Source organism: Pleurodeles waltl, chromosome 9 (genome assembly GCF_031143425.1).
Source record: "Pleurodeles waltl isolate 20211129_DDA chromosome 9, aPleWal1.hap1.20221129, whole genome shotgun sequence".
Taxonomy (NCBI): domain Eukaryota; kingdom Metazoa; phylum Chordata; class Amphibia; order Caudata; family Salamandridae; genus Pleurodeles; species Pleurodeles waltl.
In genome coordinates this window covers 518118099-518134012 of record NC_090448.1, presented here as the reverse complement: position 1 = coordinate 518134012, position 15914 = coordinate 518118099, and the positions used below count along the sequence as shown (strand labels likewise).

General features: G+C 42.0%; 1 protein-coding gene across 1 annotated transcript in view; it reads left to right on the top strand.

Moving 5' to 3' along the window:
• MNAT1 (MNAT1 component of CDK activating kinase) overlaps positions 1–15914 on the top strand; it is a 386226-nt gene that overhangs the window by 43584 nt on the left and 326728 nt on the right. The window contains exon 2 of the mRNA XM_069207410.1: positions 5805–5957. Within this exon, the coding sequence (XP_069063511.1) occupies positions 5805–5957 (153 nt within the window). The remainder of the gene's footprint in view (positions 1–5804; positions 5958–15914) is intronic.

Sequence of the window (15914 nt, the reverse complement as noted above, 5' to 3'; positions counted from 1 at the left end):
GGTGGTGACATTTTGGATTCAACAGAGCCGCCTCCGTGCATTCACTGTATGACAACATCGAATTATAGTTAGTAACTGTCAGATGGGTTTAAGTAACATAAATTAATGAAGGAGCTGAAACTCGAGTTCACTTGGAACACTGACGTGTTATGTTGTATACCCTCCGCAATCTCCCCTTGGAAACTGATCCCATGGAGTACCTGTGCAGGGGGAGGCGCCTTCGGGGCGCTGCACACAAAATACTAGTACCCCAGTTCCACACCATCACTTCTCTCCCCTGTACCAACTTTCTACCATTGTTTTTCTTGATGTTTTTTTTTTTTTAATGTATTGTAAACTGCCGAACTCTCCACCACCCCTGGCAACAAACTTAGCTAGTCCCAAATGACTACGTTCAGAAGGGAGCTCACATACAACAAATCGTGTCTTGCCACCCTTCTTCGACCACCTAATAACGCGCTCACCCGCCTCAAAAAATGTGCACAAAAAACACAGCCTTCCCTTTCAAAGTCCGTGCTGGTGGTTGCCAGAACAAAGAGTCGGTGCTGATAGAGCGGATTGAGGTCTGTCACCTGCGACGGTGACAGTAGGCAATGCAAGAATACCACACACATTCCCTGTCTGTGTGTTTGTGTGTATCATTTATAAAGCGCCTTAAGCCCACACTTATGTGGAGACAAGCTAGATGCGAGGAAATGCAGGGGAGGTGGTGGACTATCATCCTCCATTGACAAGCCACCCGGCCTAACACATCAGCTCTGCAGTAAAAAACTGGCTTTCTCGTAAGGTATTCTATATTGAAGCCTCCTCTTACATGTCAATGATAAAGTGATACAGGATGTCACCAGTAATTTAAGCACACCTTGCTGGTCTCTAGATTTTGAATCATAACCCTCACCCTCAACTGAAGTGCTTATAGGGGACTCTCACTGTCTTTATTTTAATAATGTATGTTATCTTATGCGTGTAAACAACCCTAACTTTCTTATAAAAACATTTTTTCAGTAAATGTATTTTTTTTGTCAATAAATATATATGCCCGCAGAGGCCTGCATACGTTTCTTGTCCCCCAGGATTTGTTTTGCGCAGCCTTTGGTCCAACGCATTGGACAGTGGCTGCCAGTGGTGGCATTCTCAGCTCAGTTGTGTGCTGTGGCCGCATGGCAGAAGCTTAAGCCATACTTTGGACCTACCTTTTGTTTTTAGCGACTGCTACTCATGGCCTTGCAAGTACTTGTGGCTTGGTGCGTCCTTTTGACATAACTTGTTGCAGAGCCTTGGCTGCGTATAGCGTACACTGGCTGAATGGAAGGTCATGAACTAGACTCAGATAGCGACAGAAGCAGCTGAACCATTCTCCCTCTGCACTCGTTAATATCGCGAGATGCCTCAAAATGGCAGAGGTATAAAAAAGAGAACCATCACTTTCTTGACACAGAAGACCAGACAGAGGCTGTTTCCTCATAAGACCCCTACATTGCTAGGGCTTGATGCGCACCTCCACCTCGCTGTTGTGTCGCTAGAACCTTCAGAGGCGTAGCTTCCATTGAGGCACAGAGGCCTGAGGGGCCCATTGAACCCTGATTATTTCTGTATTTCACACTCAAAAAGAGACAAGGGAGCCCATTTCCTTCTTTGCACTTGGGCTCATGACACAGGCTAGCTACGCTACTGATACATTTCACTCTGTCTCTTGTGCCCTGTTTTCCTTGACTGCATCACCAGTGTGTTGTTGTTTCTCCTCTTCCATGCTCGTGTTTCTGTTACTCCCGTTGCTATTCACAGACTATCACCGCACTGTGCGCATGTACCTGCCGTTTTGTATCTTATAGGCCCAATACAGGACAGGGAACAGATTGCAGCTTTTGGCACCTCACAGCTATCTCTTGCATTGGCTTGGCGCTTTGATGCACAATCACCCACTATCGATAGGGTGACGTTTTTGCACCTCCAAAACAGGACTGAAATCAGATCGATACCTCTAAACACCTAAAGCAGTGATTCCCAGCCTGTAGTCCGGGGACACCCCGGGGTACACAAAGCCTTCTCAGGGGGTCCGCAACTGCTTAGAAAATTAAATAATGATAACAGATGAATAAAGTGTATATGAATACATTGGCTAAGGGTAATATTCAACATTTTAAAACGTACTGTAAATGTCAAGGAATTTGAAATTGGAGGCTAAAAATTAAATTAGTATCCTCAGATTGACTCGTGGGAGCAGCGCAGGTTCATAATATGGAATATAGTATGGACCAAGTGTGGCTTCAATTGAGTTTGAAAAAGCTCCAACCTTCCTATTAAAATTATTATCGTTTTTTAATGTATATTTGTTGGTAAATTAAATACAATATATTACAGTTTGTGTTTGAATGGTTGTTTCTGTATTTTTTGTGTATTGTTTTGCGTTTCAAGTATCATCAACAATGTTAAGGCTGTGATCCCTGGCTTCCAGAAATAACTGTGTGTTTTTGGGGATCCCTGAATTCCAATAATGATTCAGTGGGTGTCCTCAGGTTCCAGTAATGATAAAGTGGGGGTCCACAGAAGTCAAAAGGTTAGAAGCCACTCACCTACAGTGCATCTTAACATTTTTTGCAAGGGATTATCTTTAAAATGTATCTTTTCACTGGAGGGCTGGTTAAAGAAGGGTAGGCACATGGAGACCTCTGTAGCGGTTATAATATTTCAAATATTTACTGCCTTTTATTTTCAGATCTTCTCATGATCAGTGATGATGTTTGGCATTCTAGTAGAGAAAAGAAAATTTGCCATTGTTACACATGAGTTCTTTCCCCATAATGCTTCTCTCTTTCTGTAATCCGGCCATTTAGGAAATGCTTTACCAAATACATCACCTATTTATAATAATGTTAGATTTGACATTCCTTTATTGATTTACTTCAAATGTGGTGTGAGGCAAATGTCCCTTGCTCGAGTTCCCCAAAGAAAGAAGCTGGTGATATTCCTGTGAGTTCAATATCATCACATTGAGGGCAGCAGCCCCAGTCTGAAAATTGTTCCAGCACCACTGGCTGTAACCGAGCGGGAAATACTGGGCCCAGAGTTAAGAACCCGGCCAGTATCTCCGTACCAGTTACCAACCATCATGATGTTTAGGGCCCCTGGTAAATCTCCGAATAGTGCAAGGTGTACAGCTCAGAAAGGAGTCTTCAGCCTTTAAACCACAAGACTGTGGCATCAGAAACTCACTTAGTGGTAGGTAACTAGTTGTAAGTACTGCACCCTGATAGTGGTTATTACTCCTAACATGGCCAAATGAAGTCCGCCTGAATCAAAAGTCAATGCCACAAACTGACCCAGCACCCCTGCCTCAGCACAGCTCTCTGATGGCAGCTCTTTATAAACTCGTTTTCTGAAAGCCAATCTCCCTCCTGCGTTCTTAGACAGGCAGCCCTTTCTTCTTTTTCTTGTCGGCTCAGTTTACTTCACCCAGCAGTCTGAGGACATTGTCTAGCAAGGGCCAAGTGACTGCAGTTCCAAAACTTTCCTTGTAAAAATCACAAAGGTTTAAATTGCTAGAAGGTCAACTATTTCTTACATTAAAAATGGAAATTAACACTTGAGACTATAAAGAGATAAATGTCCAGAAGATAAAACCAGTGTAGGTATCTCTGTTGATGAATTTCATAGATAACACTGACCTGTTCAAAACGTTGTTGTTCATGTGCTTCCCATTTTACACCCACAAGAATTTTTGTGGGAGAAGAAACTGATTTGTTCGTGACTGACATGAAGGGAACTTTTCATTGCTTCCTCTTTAGTCCACGGGCAGGAGTAGATTAAATTCAGTCTCTCACTTTTTCCCAGCCATTCCTTGACATCAAGACAGTGTTACTTTTAAAAACTCCGTTCTGACCCTTCTGGGCGAGACCAAGCTGTTTGTTGAAAACTCTGAATTCCGATAACTTCCATCAGCTGTTTTTAGTTTTTTTTATTTTATTTTTATTTTGGGGCAGGTTCACAAAAGATTTTGCAAACCTGATGTGACCTTGGGCGTGGAGAATGACCACTTTGTTCAATCCCCGGTCCCAAGTCACAGAATTAGGACTTGTGGAAATGTTATTAGTACAGAATGTGCATTTTGACAGTGCAGAAAGGTTGTCAGCATGCGGAGGGATTTCCACATTTACAGTGTTCAGGTGGACTTGTTGACATAGTTAGTGGGTTGGTGGCCTAACATTAACCTACAAAAACAGGTAAACGCAACAAACCTTTACATCTGGGATCATTCAAATACCTCTTGCAGGGTTGTGTCCCACTCTGTAACAGGGACAAGGTTAGGCTTTTCAAAGGCAAGAGTAAGCACATTGCCACTGTAAGAATAGAGTGAGCACAGGGGAAGGGGTTTCTCAATGAGAAGAAACTTATGGGTACTACTGTAATCGGATTTATGCATTCTGCCTCATGCATTACTGCGCAAAGAAATAGGCCACTGTTACACTGTGATTCGCTTGGTTGAGACAAATGTGCTCCAAGCCTGGTGTAAATCTACATCAGATAATTTCTGATTTTCACAGGTGGTGCTTTCTGAATAGGGCCAAAATTATTTTTCAAGCAAGAGGGGGTTTACTTTTTAATTTCGGAACTAAACGTGCATCTAGTATGCTGAGCGCAAGGCAATCTTTGAATTCCACTGTTGATTTCCGTATGTTAATGATATGCTCACTGTGAATAATTTAGTTGGTACTGGCGAACACCAAATAAGATTGCTTTAAGTAAGAAGGCACAGCGCTGTTTTTAGAGGTGCTAGCTAAATATTTAGAAATGTAAATGGGAGTAGCAAACTATCAAAGTGAGAAAGATGAAAATAAATATTCTCTATATAAAGACATCTAAACCCTGCGACTGGGTGGAGACGTGACTGAAAAATGTAAGCACAATTGCTCGTGTGCCACAGTTAAGGTTGCAGAATGTGGTTCTGTCGCACCAGACGGGCAAAGAGCTGCATAAATGTTTCTAAAATGGCGGAGGTATTGAGTCCAAGAGAGAGACCGTCACAGTTAGTGTACTGAGTAGACATGACCTGAGTGGTACACAACCCTTTCATGAATCCTCTAACTGTGGAAGGTAGCTGTGGCGTGGGCTCGCTGCTGCTTTTGTCCACAGAGTTAAATCTCTGGCAAGGCCACCTCAGTCTTCCATCCTTCGAGACGGGTAAATTAGTACCATTACATTCGGGAATATTAATACTTGTTTCTTACAGGCTCTAGAGAGGGCAAAAGCTGTGCTATGAAGTGCTCTATGAGAACAAGTTGGATTATTGCTTTTATTTGGTTTTTTTTTATAGAGCAGGCGGTAATAATATACACTTGAGAAAGAACACCAGCCATTAGTTGATACAAATTTAGCATCGCACACACAGTCGTCAAAAATCTTAAACATTACTTAGAACTTCACATTTGTAGTGTAAAATGCTGTCTAATAAGTGCTAGATGTGAAAGTGCTAACATTATAGAGTAAAAGGATTTGTTTTAAATACTCCAATAGTTCTATGAAGAGCACAATAATCGTAATTGATATAGATGAAATATCACATACATTTTCATATAAGATTTTATATATCCCTTAAATCTTTCATTTGTTCTAGAAGTTTCCATGTTTCTGTGTTCGTTTTCCTGCTGCACTACATTAAAATCTGTTCCCATGTTATCGTTGTTAATATTAGTAATTAATACGTGTTCCGGCATAGGTGGTAGGAGAGGGCGAAAGTTAGAAAATTTAGAGGGACGTTCCTCAATTACCCATATGAACACTGCTTGTTTCTCCCTTTTGGTTTCTAGATGTGAGAGCTGTGTGGAGCTGCTGTTCGTCAGAGGGGCTGGAAACTGTCAGGAGTGCGGAACAGCTCTACGAAAAAACAACTTTAGAGTTCAGCTCTTCGAGGACCCCACGATAGACAAAGAAGTTGAGATTCGAAAGAAGGTGCTAAAAATGTGAGTATCTTTTCTGTAAGAGCCATATTTGACCTTTTGAGCATCCTGTGGCGGGCCTTGATCCATGCCATATTTTCCTGATAACCACACGTTAATTATTTCTAGGGGTGTGCGAAAAATCGTGTGATTCGATTTAGCATAATTACAGCAAAATTACGCGTAATTACACAGAATGCGAATCCATTATTTTGTACTATATTTTAATGCTAAATGCATCCTCGTTCCAATTTTGTAGGGGTAAGGATGCATTTAAACAAGAGCACCGCAAACAACAGCTGTTCACTTGCAATATTTTTTTACTGCAGATTATTGTATATTGTCCCTTTCACTGTAATTTTTACAGTGAGCGGTTCATACTTACGCAAAGTGGTGTAATAGCGTAATTTCAGAAATTTCGGCTAGCAAGCGACTTTTGCTGGCTTAATTTAAATTTCGCCCCAGCCCAATTATTATTATAATAATTTTTTTAGATTTATTGTGAGTAAATGTATCTTCTGATAAAGGTACACATGTAGACTCTACTCATTCCTCATTCTCTTTCAAACATTTGGACTTCTAAAAGCAGTGTCTATATACATTACTTATAGCACTGCTCTGAACCTCATGCATTACAGTAAATTAATTCTTCATGGTCAGGGCCACTGGAATTATGTGACAAGGAAGAACCAAATTATGCAACAGCGTTGGCTAAATTATGCGGCAAGAGAAAGCAAGCCATGCACCATTCTGCAACACATTTTGCGGCAGTAGTCACAGCTTTGCCATCTTTACACGTGTTAACTATGTCTGGGCAAACAGTTCACTTCAGTAGTATCCCTTACAGCATTCAGGAACGGAAATGTGACCAGTTAACCTTTCAAATGGCATGCCACTTGCCTGGCAACGAATCAGGCCGAGTTTCTAGTAACTTTTCCATTCATTTGAACTAGGAATAACTTTTTTTTGTGTTAGTCTGCAAATTATTTAGCAGATGAGTGTTTGCGGCAATTACAGCCAGTCCACAATTCTGTAGAAAATGCGACAGCTGCAGAATCGCACTCCAGTGGCCTAGGAGTGGTGTGTGTCTCTCTCTCTCTCTTTTTTTTTTCTTCTTCTTCTCCCCCCCCCGCCTCCCCCCCTCCCTCTCCATACATGCATAGTCTGCAACAAAATAGCCACGTTGACCACTATGGGGCCACAGACTGGGCAACAGCATGTCATACAACTGCTACATAATGACAATGTGGCAATCCTGAACCTGACACAGATGCGGTCTTCTTGGCCTATATTCGACATCTGTTATGTCAGCCGTTTTCTCTGCAAAACATTTGCGGGATGTAATTTTTCACTTAATTTAACATTCTGACGTGCTGTACTACACCTTTAAGACCATTGCATTTAATGACAGCATTTCCTAATAGTCTGCTCTCCTATTGGGCAAACAGTGGCATTGGCGCATACAATGATTTCAGTTGTTAATGGCAGCAAGCCAGTAGAGTTGAAACTTGATAGATGATTGCAAAGAAAGCATCATTGCTCCGGCACAAGGCAGCTGGAAGTTAGTTCCTCTGTGATTCCAGTCATGTTATTAAAGAATTGGACCACCTTTAACTTGGCCCTTTCGTATTAAGCCACATAACTTCCACCATTAGTTAACATGAGCTGTATACATTGGTTCCAGTCTGCTTCAAGGAGACACTTGATAAGAGACGCTTAATGAAAATCAAATCAGCAGACATCTCTATTGTTCAATCCCCTAAGTCTCTACTAGTGGAGAAGAAGTTTGGAGAAGGCACTCCTCCACTTGAGCTGTAGACCCGTTCGGAGGATTGCATTGTCTTTGATGTAACCTCCTCTTGGTTGCTGGCTCACCATGAGACAGATCGGAACCTGGTGTATAAAAAGGATTTTCTTCTGAACATAGCAACATCAATATTTCCACTCTTGCAACATTGGACCCTTCCATGGCTCTCGATACTCTTGATCAAAGGTTGGTGCCTGCTTGCCTGGATGGCTTTAGGTAATAGAGACATTGACCCTTCTTGTTTAAAAGATGTTATTGATTAGGTTAATGACTGTAGTTCTTAATTTTAAAGAGTTAATATAAATAGGATAAAACGCCAATTATATTACATTACCCCTAAAAATAATACTTGTAAAACAAGAGAACCAACATCATTGAGTATCAGAACATTTTGTATATAAAAGGAGGCGATTAAAATAAGTATGGGGGAAAGTAGGGGTACATGGTGTCATAGTAGAATGCAGTCTAAATAATTGACGTTTCTAAATAAATGCAGTACAATAACAAAGCAATGTAACTTGTCGTTAAATAGTTTAAACAACACCTCGTTCAATAAACATAAATATATAACAAACAGCAAAAATACACTTCAGTCAAGAAGGCTTGGCAGCTTTTTCTGTTCTTTGATTAATTCTTGATTTTATGTGCAGGGGAGAGGGGCAGATAATATGTTAAGAGCGTTCATAACATATCTGTTTTGATTTCAGATTATAAGGATAATCCCTATTTATTTTATGACTAAAGCAAATACTGAGAGAAATGTCATCATGAATGCATCTCCTTCCATCGTTCATGGCTGAACTTGTCAGCTGGCCCGCAATGTCTGCCTTTTGTCTGTGCTTTAGCGATTCACAGAGTCTTGGCTTTTGTTCAGCATATAAATAAGACCACTGCAGGATCTTATTTGAAGGCTGTTCCTTCAGTGCTAGCAGCAAAGTTTGGTATAAAAAGATCAGTAGATGCTCCCCTAGATTTTTTGGCATCTCAGCAGTACTTTTCCACTTGCCAGAACTGTAATGTGGCGCGGTTTATATTAAAACATTGTCTTTTGGTATACCATTCAGCTGCATTCTTGTTTACAGTGTGCTAGGTTCATTAGTGACGCTTTGACCATTTTGACATAAGCGCATAAGGACTTGGGGCAAGTGTGCATGCCTCATATATCAGGGGAGTCCAAATATTTAAGTGCAGAAAAAGTAGAATGTTTGAGCACTTTACAGTAAAGAGATGTAAGTACTTGCAACCACAAAACAATAATATTTCTATAAGCAGGAGGATCATGATTTGAGGATAGGGCTGGGGCCAGCTGCTATGCTTGCATGGCTGCCGGGCTCCTGAACTGCAGCATGGTGGCCTTTATGGATTTCGGGTTGGATGTTGAGGTGCTTTGAAGATTTTGCAGTAGCGAGCCCCTGGTTGAGCAAGTTGCGGTCCTCCTGGTGATCCTTTCCTCAAGTGCAGGGAGGCAGGCTAAACCTGGAAATGAAAGCAACGCCTTCCAATCTACTTCTGAAATTGAACAAGATGTCAGCAATGCTGCAATGAAAGCCGCTTTGAAGTAAAGGCAAAGGGTGATACTGAGAACTTGAGTTGGACAGAGCGCTGTGGTGGCTTTGGTACTTGGCCTAACGTAGATAGTATAGCTGAGGAGAGCTGCTGTGAATGCGCAGGTGGGCCACTCCAGTGTGTTGCGGTTCGTGGGACCTACATACTTTAGTGACTGACCAGCCAGTGGGAAAGAGACGTCAAGTTGTCAGGGATTGCTTGCGACTCCTCACCCGTTTCAACAGCAGGATTTAGCCTATCGATGAATATGCACCTTCTATGTAGCAAAAGAAGAAAAGGGCTTCTTGGTTTCACAGGCTACAAACTCCCAAATCATTATAGAGGAGAATTTTGAGGGCTCTGGGATTACGAATCCAGGCCCTGAGCCAGTGTGAGAGACTGATGATGTCATTAAGAAAAGCTCAGCAAAAGCTGAAGCAAAGGGTATAGGTGAAATGTTGTTGGTGGACAGTGTTACAGAGGATTTTAATAGTCAGATGTTACTAAATGAACAAAACATTATCCATCTTGCCCAGAGAATATCTGCACCTGATATCGAAAATGGACAGGAATTAGTCAGACTCTAAACATTGTGACCGCTTTGAGCAATGTATCAGTGCCTTGTTCACTTACTTAGAGAGCAAAGTACATTTTCTTGAAAATGTGGAGAGGACCGGTTACTTCTGGATACTGGGATTACATCTAGAGACAGAGGCCCTGAGGACAGTCACGCAATTTTGTTTTTCAACAAACGATATGTGGAATGGAATCTAGGTGATGTGTTAAGCTCCAATTAGTGCTGTTTGTCTAATATTTTGATTAACACAATAACAGTTGTTCAACAATTATATACATTAAAAATGATTAATACATGCCACCCAACACTGTAAAAATATCTTGGGTGGCAGGTATTAGTCGTTCTTAATGTATAAATGTCTAAATTAGTAGCGCTATGGGTGGTGCAAACTGCAGTGGTCTCTCGATAAAGGCCCTGGCACTTATTTGTTTACAAATTAAGTACTGCCTTTGATGACTTTTTAGCATTTAAGTAAAGTACAAACTGGCTGGTACAACAGCACAGCCTCCCTTCAATACTGCAACAACCCAAGATCCTGACTGCGAACTTCAACCAATACTTGAATCGTTCCTCCCATTTACATTGCTGTAACTCAAACAACGTCAGGCCCAGCAGCAATCAAGCCCCCCCCTTCAAAAACATGCTGCCATCTATATTCCAGGAAATTGTTATTAAGGATAGTTGCTTTATTCTAGCTCTTCATTTTTCGTGCCTATTTATAAATGGTACAGTCCCTATGAAATTCAAACCTGCATTCATAAAAACTCTTCCGCAAGAACCCGAACAATAAACCCAGACGTCTGTCACCACGATAGACCCATCTTAGTTGTTGCATTTCCTACAGTTGACTGATAACTTGCTATAAAATCAACGTCAAGACTTCCTCGCAGCTGCCTGCATGAAACCGACATGCATTTTAAACCCTCCAGAAGAACAAAGTCAGCCTGTATCTCTTTTTGGAAAGAGCATCAAGAAACTGCAACTCTCAAACTTCTAGAACCATTCTCTTAGTCAGTGCCATTGACCATGCCACGCTAATCAACTGCGTTCAGCAACACGGAGCTGTAAGGATCCAATTCTTCCTGTCCATCAGGTCCTAAGTAATGGCTATAGACTCTTTCTGTGCTGAACCTGCTTTCGAAACTGTAGACGTATCAGAGCCCGACCCCTCTCTTTTGAAGCAGTACCATAGCCATCTGGTTTTCGTAATCGGTTTCATTGAGCAAAACTTAAAACACTGCTGTTGGCACGCAAGTGATATCCAAAATCATGAATGTGCAAGTGGATCCCTGCATGATGATGCTCTGTTTGCCTCAAAATCATCTCAAGCTGAACCCAGAGTAAGCTGAGCTAATATAATAGTACCTGATAAAAAATCTATTTTATCTTTACCTTCACTGTGCCCTTTCTTGCGTTGCCCTTGCGGAAAGCCTCAATCAGTCCATGCTAAAGTAGACTCTGGACCCTCAAGCGCATCTGTGCGAGTGTGACCCACGGCTGTGGACCATTCACCCCAAATGCACTGTCCACTTAAATCCTCCATCAGCACATAAGACCTGTAGACCCATCTTGTCCTAGCCTTTCCTCAAACTGTTTTTAGCAATAATAGCCATAGCCCTGCCTACGATGACCTAGAAAAGACGCTCTACCTACACCATTCTGTCCTCCAATTTGCACCTTTTCAGAAACCCCATAGGCCAGACTGATACTCTTGCTCCATGCCAGTACAAGAAATACCACCTCTGCTCTATACATGCTGCAGTGACGGAAAGTTGACACAAGTACTTTGTGCTCCCTGATGTAGTCACATCTAAAACGAAGGGACGATCTGCCTAATATCTAGAGGTGGCGCTTCCAGCCATGGGCCTGGCCTATGATTGAGCTAGGGTTGGCAGCACTAGGCTACAAAGCACAGCCTAACGCTCTCACCTTGTTTTTAGCAGCGTTTGACCTCATAATATTCTTGGAAGTGAAATGTTCTCGCGAGGTCCACGCGTGCCGACACAATGGAAGACATTTTTTGCATGATGATAATATAACCTGTGTGCATATAAACACATTCTAGCCTTGCGTGCCTGATAAGCCTTATTTACACACACTGCAGCTGCTGTTCCTCTCAGGGCATTGGTCACATTACCAACACCAGAGGAACAAAACATGACCAAGCACACCATGCTGCCCGAAGTACTTATTCAAAGTAATGACGGCTTCCCAAAAATAATCCCTCTGCCTGTAAGAATGAAGGCCAAACAACCTTTTTGAGAAGGTAATTTACCACATAGCTTCTACATCAGTTGGATTATAACAAAGGATGTAAAACCGCATACAATAAGGATGGACAGAAAATGTATGTTAGAAGCAAGAATATAAATGTGATCTCTTGTGCCGCACCCTTGCCGTCCTTCACTGGAGTTTTCATCACGAGCTGAAGTTGTTGATCTGGTACTGTGTCCGTATTTTATGCGGAAGGATATGTCCCTTGAAACATGGCGTTGCCAGTCACCGATCCATGTTGTTAATTATTTTCAGTCATGTTTTGCCGGATTATGAGCGGTGCGTGCCAGCAGCATCACACTGAGCGCGTCAAACAGGAGAAGAGGCACACACCTATCCGGCTTGGAGACCCATCTCGTGATTCGCGTGTTTTGTCTTTTAAATTAAATTTCAGATATATAAATTTTTTTACATGAGGGTGGCGGAAGAGGTGAATGGATATGCATACATTATGAGGAGGAATGTTTTTCTATGCTAAGAAGCAGAAAATAATAATTTCAGTTACCATAAACTGCCAGTGCTGCTCGTAAAGGAGGGATTCTGCCCCAAAACAGCTCACAAGTTGGGATGTATTCACGTTTTCATTGTGTTCAGACGTGTCATGTAATCTTGGAGGACAGCAGAAAAAAATATACTGATTCAAGATGTGATTTTGCTGCAGTTTTCAGTCGAGTGGGGTGTCGGGGCCGTTTTTAGGGGAACCTAGCAACACCCTACTTTTTTTTCCAGATTCCCAAGGATAGGACAACTCCTGTTGGCTCCGCAAGATGCTTTTATTAATAAGGCACGTTGAGGCCCAAGTGTGCCTGCTCGATGCCATTTTCAATGGATGAAAATATTTTAGAACTTGATTGGTCTAAACCTCAATCATAGAAAACAGGGGTTGCCGATGGTCCCGGAGAGGACCGCTGTTAAACAAGCATTGGCCAAGCCATTAGTTCTGACCTTGGCTGCTGACCTTTTGGCTCTGCAAACACCTGTTTTGTTTCTGAATATTTTTTATATGAAGGTACGTACGCATGTATGAAAATAAGCACTGCCCAAAAGCCAAAATGTTTATTTTTTTTATGTAAAAGTACACATTCCACCAGTAGTCCTTGGCACTGAAGGGATTACTTACTGCGCGGAGATGCACATTTTGCAAGATTAGAAAGTAGGGAGTCCCGGTCAGGTTGGCCTATTGTTGACCCCATGCTGTATGCTGTGATGTCTGGTTTCAAAATGTGAATGACACCACGGTAGACAAAGTCAAGGGATGAAGAGCCATCTAAGTAATTAGGTGATTCCCCCATTAATCATGTGATGCTGATGTATATATATTTACTATATTATAACAAAAAGTCTTCATTAACCCCAGACCTAACAAGCATTGTCAAAGCTAATAGGTCTGGTCTAAGCAAGAGCTGTTGGCTTTGCTAATGTGTTTTAGCCATGTTGTACACCAGCATGGCTGCTGTTCAGCATGGATTAAAGTTGGTAGCATGGAGAAGAGTGGTCTGGAGTGTCGTAGAGTGGATTGGTGAAGAGTGGAGTAGAGTGTTGTAGAGTGGAGTGGCAGAGAGTGTTGTCTATTGGAATGGCATAGTGTGGACTTGCATAGAGTGGCATACACCGAAGTGGCATAGAGTGGACTAGTGTAGAGTGTGTTGGTGTAGAGTATTGCACAGTAGTAGTATTGAGTGCAGTAGCATTGAATTCAGCGGCATTCAATGAAGCATCGTAGAGTGGAGTGGCTCAGAGTGGAGTGGTGCAGATTAGAGTAGAGTGTGTTGGCATAGAGTAGAGTGTTGTGCCAAGGCGGCTTTATCACAGGTGGCGCCCAGTGCAGCAGCATTTTTTTGGTTTCCCCCTGCCCATGACCACCTCCTCGGATTTCCTCACTACCACTGGGCAAAAGGGCCCCTCATCTCTCCATATTGCCTCCTTCAGATGTATTTCATTTGTTTTGAAACACTTGTAAAGAATGGCTTTACTAATAAGAATGCCTATCTACTCGAACAAACCCTCTTTAACCACATTATGAATAGATAATAAAAGATTGGAGGAAAAAACGTAACTTCCTAACCTATTTTATGCACTTTACATGCAGCTTTTTCATGACAGTTCTTAACATACCCTGTTATTTATCAGGGTTGTATCTTATGAACTGCGGTAACAAAAGGATCTGTGTGACAAAAGTAGCAGTCCACTCAGCTATCCACATAAAATAAAGATCTGATCTGCACGGTACACCTTCTTTGCAGCAAGCATATAAACCCTCTCTGCTACTTTATGGAGAGTCAAAATGCCAGTAGACAAACCTTAGCTCTCCCTCTCTAGCATGAACATTAACCACAAGAGTTATCTTGACACTTTTAGTTCTGCCTGAAAGCTGGACGCACTAGGAACTCTGCTGCAGGTGTTTTTAGATCATAAGTTGTTGACAAACACAAAGCCCTCTCTCAAGGTCCAGTGCGGCCGTACCAGTCACACTGCCCTAAAGCCGGCCTTGAATGGCGTAGAGTGATGCAGAGTGGAGTGGCGTAAAATTGAGTGTCTCGGAGTAGAGTTGAGTGGCATGGAGTGCAGTGGTGTAAAGTGGTGCAGAGAAGAGTAGTGTAGGGTGGTGCAGAGTAGCGTATAGTGCATACACTCCAGTGGCATAGAGTGGAAATGTGTAGAGTGGAGTAGTGCAGAGTAGAGTAGAGTAGAGTGGAGTATAGTTAAGTGGCAGAAAGTGCAGTGTTGCATAGTAGAGTATCAGTGGAGAAGAGTAGTGGCGTAGCGTACAGTGATGCAGAGTAGAGTACAGTGGTTAAGAGTAAAGCGACAGAGTGGAGTTGTACAGAGTGGAGTAGAATTGAGTGTTACAGAGTAAAGTGCAGTGACGTAGAGTGTATTGGGATAGAGTGAGGTGTCGCAAAGTATTGTAGAGTACAGCAGCATATAGTTGAGTTGTGCAGACTAGATTGGTGTGGTCTAGACTGGAGTGGTGCAGAGTGTACAGTGTTGTACAGTGGAGTGGTACAGAGAGCAATGGCATGGAGTGGTGCAGAGTAGAGTGGAGTATACATGATGTGGTAGCACACTGCCATTACAGTCAACATATTTTCAATTGAATGACCATTTCATTTGCACTGACATACAGTTTTACTAATAAAACTATACAGTGCATAGACGAAAATGTGTGGAAATTGCATCACCCAGTTTCATGATTCGTTTTGATGATATGAAAGTATTTCTTTCCAAAACGCTTCAGTAGTAATAAAAAACAAATACTTCATTTCTGCATTCATGATTCTGATATATTCTGAATTACTTTTAAAGTTCATTTAAATGGTGTTACATGCTAGAAAATAACAACATTTTTGTACTACCACTATCCACCAAGATTGTCATATAACCCTCTCACTTTGAAGACGGAAAGAAAAGTAAATGGAAGACAGCACCTGGCATTTGACTTCGGTCTTTGAATGCACTGCAAATGTGTCGAGATAAGAGCAAGATTTACAGCCGCGTTTGCAGAAAGGGAGCACTCAGAAGGATTCTGTGAATACGATTTTGGCAAGGGAAGGACCAAACTCAAACTGGCCAGATTAAAACAAATAAAGCCCTACTGTCTGGTCGGCTGCAACCTAAGAATGATTCCAGGAAAACATGCATTTTCCCCACTGCACCAAGTGTGAACATTTGAGATAGGTCAGTGCAGGCCTTTGCTTGAGGGCATCCCTAATGGTCATCTGCTTTGCATAGTGTGGGGGTAGTGCCGTATGCCAGAGGACTATACATTTCTGAAAAG